This window comes from Leptidea sinapis, chromosome 26 (genome assembly GCF_905404315.1).
Source record: "Leptidea sinapis chromosome 26, ilLepSina1.1, whole genome shotgun sequence".
NCBI classification, from domain to species: domain Eukaryota; kingdom Metazoa; phylum Arthropoda; class Insecta; order Lepidoptera; family Pieridae; genus Leptidea; species Leptidea sinapis.
Genome location: NC_066290.1, coordinates 8,713,492 through 8,722,273, shown reverse-complemented (window position 1 = coordinate 8,722,273; position 8,782 = coordinate 8,713,492). Strand labels below are relative to the sequence as shown.

The 8,782-nt window shown below is 33.6% G+C and overlaps 1 protein-coding gene across 1 annotated transcript; it reads right to left on the bottom strand.

The window, feature by feature from the left end:
* Window positions 1–1,247: 1,247 nt before the first annotated feature.
* Window positions 1,248–7,686, bottom strand: LOC126972322 (39S ribosomal protein L40, mitochondrial). Its single transcript, XM_050818992.1, has 5 exons — window positions 7,518–7,686; window positions 7,343–7,435; window positions 6,785–6,955; window positions 3,752–3,950; window positions 1,248–1,421 (listed from the first exon to the last, which is right to left on the bottom strand). Exons 1-5 carry the CDS (start codon window positions 7,550–7,552, stop codon window positions 1,305–1,307), a joined length of 615 nt encoding a protein of 204 aa, XP_050674949.1. The 5' UTR covers window positions 7,553–7,686; the 3' UTR covers window positions 1,248–1,304.
* Window positions 7,687–8,782: the final 1,096 nt, after the last annotated feature.

Here is an 8,782-nt window from a genome sequence, read left to right as displayed (position 1 = left end):
ATAAGGTATACGCGCTTATGCTTGAAACGCCACACATCCGGATGGTGGGGATGATATCCTAATTTGTGGGGAAAACGAACGATACGACACACATCCCTTGATAAATGCGGTAGAAGACACACAAAGAATCGAAGTCTCTAACGCCAAGTCATCTTATAGAGCACTGGATCCTCGTCAAAACGAGCAGCTCTGCGTTGCACTCGGTCAAATGGTGCGAGCTGATACTGGGGTGCGCCAGACCAGAGATGACAACAATACTCCATATGTGGCCGGACCTGCGCTTTTAGAGCGCTAGAATGTCGGCCAGCTTGAAGTATTCCCGTGCTCTATTGATGACGCCCAGCTTCTTCGAAGCCAATTTTTAAAAATCCAAGACTTAGTATTCTGATCCTAGGCGAGGCATTAAGGAAAATGTACTTTTTCGGTTGGTAAACGCGCAAACTTCAGACTTCAGTGGTTTAAATTGGAAAAGGTTAATTTTACCCCATTCCGCGAGTTTCTCAAGAAAGGACTTGATAGAAGACACAAGTTTCATCCGGCACTGGTCGACAATTCCCGAGAGACCTGCATGGCGAGTGTATACGGCATCTTCAATACTGTCATCCGCATAGCAATGTACGTTGGAGGAGTCCGCCATGTCATTGATATATGCAGAGGAAACAGTGCAGTAGTGTAGCTTCAGATGCTTAAACTGCATTAGCTAATATCCCATCGACGCCTAATAAAGATCTAACGCTTTAAGTAATCACATCAGATTTCAATTCATCACATTCATTTTCAGTTTTACCTTTGTCGCGATTATGCGAAATCATAAAAGATTATAAATGCTTAGACCTATTCAGAGTTTCGATGCCAAGGTTTCGCAAAAATATAAAAAAATAATTGAGAATTATTCTTGATATACTTATCTTGACTTTTTAGTAGTTTTTTTTCATTTCGCTTGATCATAGAATGGTTCTTTTATAATTTTTACAAATTTTATATAACTATTTCACATATTTGCTCATGTGGTATTCACCTTAAAAGGTAATGCATTAAGTAATAAGATCTTTGTACCTTAGCATAATTATAAATGTAATATTATGATGACCACTGGTAAATCTAAATAAATAAATAAAAATATTTTATTCATTCAGGCCAAATAATGAAACATATTACCCAATGTCAAAAGTTTTATCAGTGGTAAAAATGATTACTATATTTACATTGAATGTACTACAAAGGATGCAAAAGAATAAAATCAAAAATATTTATAGATTTATACTTTATTCACTTCAACTATATATAATATGCTTATGGTTTAATTAATTACCCCATTTCTTAGATACATCTATGTATTCACCATCAGGCGAGTCATAATTCTTAATAGGGGGTGTTTCATATGTTCCATCGATACTGTACGGTATTAACGCTAAATCGGGCTGAAAAGAAAATAAGTTGTAAATATTTTAATAGGAAAATTCAAGAAACCTGAGGTTGCCAGATACAGAACAATAGTGTGCTCCTATTTTGTAAAATAAATTGTTGTGGTGGCATTCTGCCCCAGAAAACATGTACAACTTGGTGCATTGCATGCATTGGTAATAGTATGAAATTGGTGAGAGGAAATTCACCATTACTGGTCTTAAATAGTCCAGTTGTGACAGTCATCAGTTTTAATACTTAGACATTCATACACCATGTTAAATATTTGCACATATTTCAGACATCTAACAAAAACAAAATTGCATAGAAAAAATACGAGTATCATTTATTGAATTAGGTCAAAATGACACATGAATGTCAAAGATTTTACCACGACTTCCGAAAATTAGAACTTTAATGAGATGAAATGGCAAGAAACTCATTGCCACTCTTTTTAATCTATATTTACAGTTACAGCTGCACTTTATGATTACTCAAAGTTTTGAATACTTGTGTAAGTTTAAAGAGGAAAACGAAGTGATTAATCTTTTTAAAAAAAATAAGGTTAACGAGTGCAGCTGTCTGGCAAGTCGCTGATATGAGATGCCCGTTGAAGTTTATCATCTAGTTCTATATCCAAAAAGACAGTGTTTTGGGGGGTCACCTCTATATTCCCTTTTTAATATTTACTAATGTTTTTGCCTCTTTCACATTAGGCATAGCAAATCTTACACATTTAGTTTTTTTGCATTCAATAATAATAGTTCGCACTAAAACAATGGACAGCTTTAGAAAGAGCACGACTTACATCATCAATAAATACTTGTCTATGTGTAACTTAAAAGGCCAAAGAAGTGTCATCTGCAAACAGTACTATTTCATGATTATTTCCCTACAAGGTAAGGTAGATCGTTAATATAGATAAGAAACAGTTGTGACTTTAATATTGATCCCTGTGGTACACCCATTGTTACAAGTGAACCAGATGAATTTATTATTGACAAATTCTTTGAATTCTATTACAGAGGTAGAATGTTATAAAAATCAGAGCGATACGACGGATTTTGAAATAGTGTAGTTTCCTGAGTAAAGTCTGATGCTGGACGCTATCAAAAGCCTTAGATAAGTCACAAAAGCACCATTATCATCCACATAACGTCATGTATATTCTATTATAGAATTCATATGTATGTTTATTCAACTCTTATGATGAAGGAAAACATCTTGAGGAAACTTGTACTACACACCTGTGAATAACTTCAAAGATTCTGAATGAAGGCTTTTAATTTAATATATCTACAACTATGCTTTAAATCCTCTATTAAAGATTCTGAATCAGTTAGCTTATTGCCAACATTAAAACACCCAATGTCTTAATAACCATTACATCATCCAAACGAGTGTGGTAATGTACTGAATTTCATAACAACACTCCTTTGTTTTTTTTCGATCCCTTCATAGGCAAAGAGTTTCAACAGACAGCCACATTCTTATTGCTCGATGCGTGGTATCTGTATGAATTTTAAAAAAAGAACATTTTCGTTTACGCGCGTTCCACACTACCAAAAGGCCGCGCGCCGCGCCGCACTGCTAGATATTTGAACGCTCCAAAAGAAAATAATATTAAAGTGAATTTTAATAATTGCACAATACAAAATGTAAATTACTACTAAAATAAATAATTATTTCATGAATACTTAGTTTATTTGTATATAAGCAGTAATGGATGATGTTAGGTTACTGTTAATGTTAGTTTTTAGCTAACTGTTTCAGAATCTTTTAGAGGATTCATGTTCTGGGTGTAGATAAAATCTTGTATGCAACTGTTGATAATTACGTATTAAAACACTCATGTGATACTATTATCACACTTGGCTTCGCCTCCTGTGGTAAACCCACATTCGTGTTTTAATACCCCTTATTACACAACAGTTGCATAAATGACTATTACATTTGTTCACATTCAGTAATCTACAATATAAGGATGTGCTCATGGATCTGCCTAGCAGCGAGTGTGATACTCTTTCTGAAATCCATCCTTATGATTTCAGTGCTGAGGTAAGCTGGGATTATATTTTATGTCTAGGTCCATTTCAGACGTTATAGCCTTTAAACTAACATGAATGTTTGAGTCCTGTGAATGTGACAAACTCACATTGAGCCAGTGTCTGCCTGATCTCCCTAATACAGGGTAGGCTCCCCCACCACTAAAAAAAGGCACTCAGTGAAGGTCGAGTTGCCGAGAATACAACGCAACTGCTACATATATTTTAGGATTACAGGACCGAAATTCCACGTTATTATCTAATATTTTAAAGAATGATTTAAAAAAATTGTTTCGTCTCACCATAATGGCTTCATAATATAAATCCTCCGATTCTTCATACAACTTCTCCAATGCTCTCTTCTGGGCCGCCATTATCCTATCAATTTGCGCAATATTATTCATATACTCTTGCCGTTTATATCTACACCAGTCCTTATTTAATAACGCCCGTGCTTCTATTTCTTCGGCTGATAATACCACGACAGCTCGTTTGCGCCTTCTGAAATATTTTTATGAAGTTGAGATTATATTATGATATCGTGCTATTAAACGATATGGATTTTTCCCCGCCATTTCACATATTTCTTATATTATTTATATAAGTCTATAAAAAAATTACCATACCAAATGTCAAAAATGTAGATGCAAGTGTTTTGTTAAACGGAGAGGTGATAAAAACGGTGGAATCTGCTATATTTCTTGGCATTACTGTTGCAATCGAAGGATTGGCGAACAGACTTAGTTCTGCAGCATACGCGTTTAAAAAGATTAGACAATGAACTGACATAGATACGACGCGACTTGTATACTTTAGTTATTCCCATAGTATTGTGTCCTATGGTACATTGCTATGGACCATGGGGCAACGCTGCCGATATTAATGCTGCAGAGGAGGGCTATTCGCGCTATTTATAACCTAGGTCCTAAAGAATCATTGAGAGCAAAATTCAAAGAAATTAACATCTTGACTGTTGCTTCTTAATATATTCGATAATGTAATGTATGTTCATAGGCACATAAGTGAATTTGCTAGAAACTGTCATAGCCATAATTTTAACACCAGGAACAGACATAAACTTATAACGCCTACTACTCGGCTTAGTCGAGTTAGTAAGTCTTTTGTGGGGTGATGTTCAGGAAATGTTCAAAACAAAAGTATTAGGTTATTCATAAGTAATTGTTAAAAAAAGTTTGTATGGTAAAAATTGTGAGCATGTAATATAGTTTGAAGATTCTTATTTTTCTTGCTTTTGTTTGTTTGCTGATGCAAACGGGTTAATAACAATAATATAAAATCAATCTAAATGAAAACTCCTAAAAAGCAGAACACAAACTATAACAATATCATCCATGTAAACAAAAATATAAAAAATAATAATGTTCATAAATTAAAACTACTGGGCCAAACTATGTCAAAATTTATGGGACCAAATGTTAAACATTCCCCATGAAACTAAAGAAGAATCAAGAAATTTGCATCATAAATCTCAGTGTTATTGGTGTACATACATAAAAAAAATCAATCAAATTGAGAACATCCTCCTTTTCGAAGTCTGTTAAAAATAATAATAAACTGAGACAGTGAAAAGACTTTCATAAGCAATTTGCCCTCTATTAAACTTCACAGCTGGCTACAAAATAGAAAATTCTAGATAGTGCTACTAAAACAGTCCATGTCACATTTACCCCAATTTTATATCTATACAAGGAAGTAAAACTTGGGGAAAATTCATTACACCGAAGTGATATTTGAAAAGATTTCTTATTGGTTGCTTGGTAATCATCCCAATAAAAGGACACACCAGCTGTGTTTATCAAACTATATAAGTCCACTAAAGAGACAATTATTTAATATTTATTTATTATTGAATACATTGTAACTACTACACAAGAAAGAAAAATCAGAATCTTAAAACTATGTTATATGCTCTCAACTTTTCTTACATTCTTTGGCTTAACATCCCATTGAGCTGGCAAATAAATCACACTGTACACCTTATAGCTATAAGATAGATAATAGTAGGTCTAGCCTCCGAGATGAGTAGGTACTTCCACTGGAAAGCACATTAAATATTACAATTATAATCCACCATATCAACACATAGTGTTTATAAATGGTTCCCAATAAAAAGGAACAGCACATATCCAGCCCTTTAACAGCCGTTCCCAATATTCAGTCTATCTCTTACTTGAGATAAAAATCGTAACTATTGTTGACTTTTCTGTACCAATAAACTTATCAATAGTAACTCACCTTATCCATGCTGTCTGTCAATGGGACGACGTATAGCTTACCAGCGACATAAAGTTTGTATGGAAATAGCAATTCATGTGTCCCAATATAAAGCAATAAGAATGACTAATTGGGTATATTGGGACAGGTTCAGATTATTGACAGCTAATTACTGACAGTAGAAGGCAGTAATTTATCTCTATCTATAGATATTGGGAACGGCCGTAAGTAGTATAAACCTGAAACTGATGTTATTTGGATTTAAAATATTATGTGACAAAATTTGTTACATATATTTCCTAGAAAGCAATTTCAGAATAGACTCCACTGGTTTAATTCATCTCTATATAATAAAAATTTGAATTGTATTAGGGTTATAAAACGGAACCCTTATAGATTAGTCATGTCTGTCTGTCTGTCTGTCCATCCTTATGACACAGCCACTTTTTTCTAAAACTATAAGAACTATATACTGTTGAAACTTGGTAAATAGATGTATTCTGTGAACCGTTTCGAACATAATTACATAATTTTTTTCTAAACTGAATAGTTTGCGCGAGAGACACTTCCAGTGGTAAAAAGTCGTCGCCCCCCCCCCTGTACCTTCTAAAATAAGAGAATGATAAAACTAAAAGAATGATTAAAAAAATACACTATTATTAAAACATCAATCAAAGTTACAAAGAACTACAAGAACATTTATATTATGTTACTTGCTGGTATGGAACCCTTCATGGGCAAGTCCGACTTACACTTTGATGATTTGATGCAGTAAATATTTATTATTTTTGCTATTCAACATTATATTATTGGTACTCATCCATACAGCAATGTATTATAGAGCATGTCATAATAATTTGTGTGTGTTTTAATTTAATTGGTTTGTGTTAGTACGTGTTATATACACAAAATGAATAAAAGAAAGAAGTGAATGAAGTAAATCACTATGCAAATTTAAAAAAAAACATGAATCTCTGCAGGATGAGAGTGGTGTCAATTGAAAGCAAAAACCTCCGTAAAATAAAACTCTTACACACTCCAAAATAGGGATACAAGTTTTTAATGCACACCCTACTATCTACTAATTCTACCAATCTTACCCTTTTTCATCCAACAGATGCAAAGGAGGTTCTAATTCAGCAATGGGTTTCAATTGTCGAGCATTTTTTTCAAGTCTCCTAATCTGCTTCTCTAGTTTTTTTCTTCTCCTTTCTTCACGGGCTTTAAGTATGGCAGGATCCATTTTCTTTTTCTTCTTCAAGGGTTCTGCCCTGAAAATGAGATTCTAGTTTAAGTGGAAATTTTATGCCACCTACAAAGATTAATTAATTCATTTATTTTACTTTAATTAAAATGGTTTACACTAATTACATTAATTACAGATTATCTGTTATTAATTCAGACATTCGTTTCGCTCACAGTACTTCAGGTATTCTGACATTATTCCTGTCCATTCATCCACAACCAAATTACACTCAGGGTTTGTGTTAATTTAATATATGTTACTGTAAAATGCTATGTCAGACCATACAGGATATACTTACAATACAACATGCAATAACCTGCGAACAATCAGTGAAAATCCTAGGTTTTGGCTAGAGCCCACACGTCGAACATTTTAAGTAATATGTAAAATGTTACCTTTTCTGAACACATACCATAACTGATCTGTTATCTTGAATTGAAGAGCGGTAAATGTATTTATGTTTTTGGTATTCACTTGTGTATTTATTATAGATCCAATAGAAAATCTAAAATTTTAATATTTTGTTAATAAATTGTGAAGACTAAAAATTAACATTATAGGTTAGGCTTGACAATAATTTTATATACCTAGAAAACTGTTTGAGTAAACCTAAAGGAAACATAGTTATGTTTAAAAGATTTTATAAATACTTCCTAATATATTCTAATAACGAGTTTCTTCTTACAATTCAGTTATTATTTTATTTTTTGTACAAACAATTTCAAAATAATATCATAACATGTCACTGTCAGAGTGTCAGTTATTGATAGCTGTCTTTTTTTTTTGGAGTTTAGGGCCTGGTATCTGGCCTAAAGCTAGTATTGAGTAGTTTTATTCGGTTTATTATAATTTCCCAAATGTATTTTTGATGAATTTATATAGAGGCACGTAATAGGATCTATTTTTAACATATCACCCTGGCGGCGGGAGGGATCTTGCACTGTCACTTGATTTTGCACTAATTTCACTAACAAGAATCAATCTCTCAGGTGGGCCGGGACGGTGGAGTGACCACAACGCAGTCTGTTTATAGTCGTAATAAAGTCCCGACTGGCCATTTTCAAATTGTTATACCATGGTGCTATATGTAGGTTTGCTTGAACATTTCCATACCATTTAATCTTCTGTTCTTGGTCTTGTTTCCGAAATTCAACCTATAAACTATTGACCTGGTTGTCAATAGATTGATAACAGTCGGTCAAAGGTACTTTTACTATGGAGCTAACATCCAACATGTTGGTTCCATCACGTGCAACTTTATCTACTATCTCATTTCCTGTTATGTCCCTATGTGATGGAATCCACATGATAGAGACATGTATACTCTTTTGTGCATAACTAAAAAACAATTTTTTTATATTAAACAAAATATAGTTTTTTTAAAGTCAAATCTGAGATTGATTATACTTGGGACCATACTTAAACTGTCTGTTAAAATTAAAAAAAATATTAAAACTATTTATACGAGCGATCCTCTTCAGGGCCTCAAGGGCCGCATATATTCATTTAAATCTATTTAAATGTTTTCACAGAAACACTGCATTTAGGGTCCACGGTGACGATACGACATGGGTACCTTCAAAAAAAGCGCGTACACCTTCCTTAAGGGATGGCAACGCTCCTGTGATTCCTCTGGTGTTGCAAGAGAATGTCGGCGGCGGTGATCACTTAACACCGATTGACCCGTACGCTCCTTTGTCCTCCTTTACCATAAAAAGGTATTAAAGAAAAAAATATTTGTCTCACAAAGAAGCTTGAAATACATTTTGGACTTACCTAGCAAATTTCTACTTTAATTTTTGAATTATTACTAGAATTGGTTGTGTAGGTACTTCCAAACCGATTTTAATAG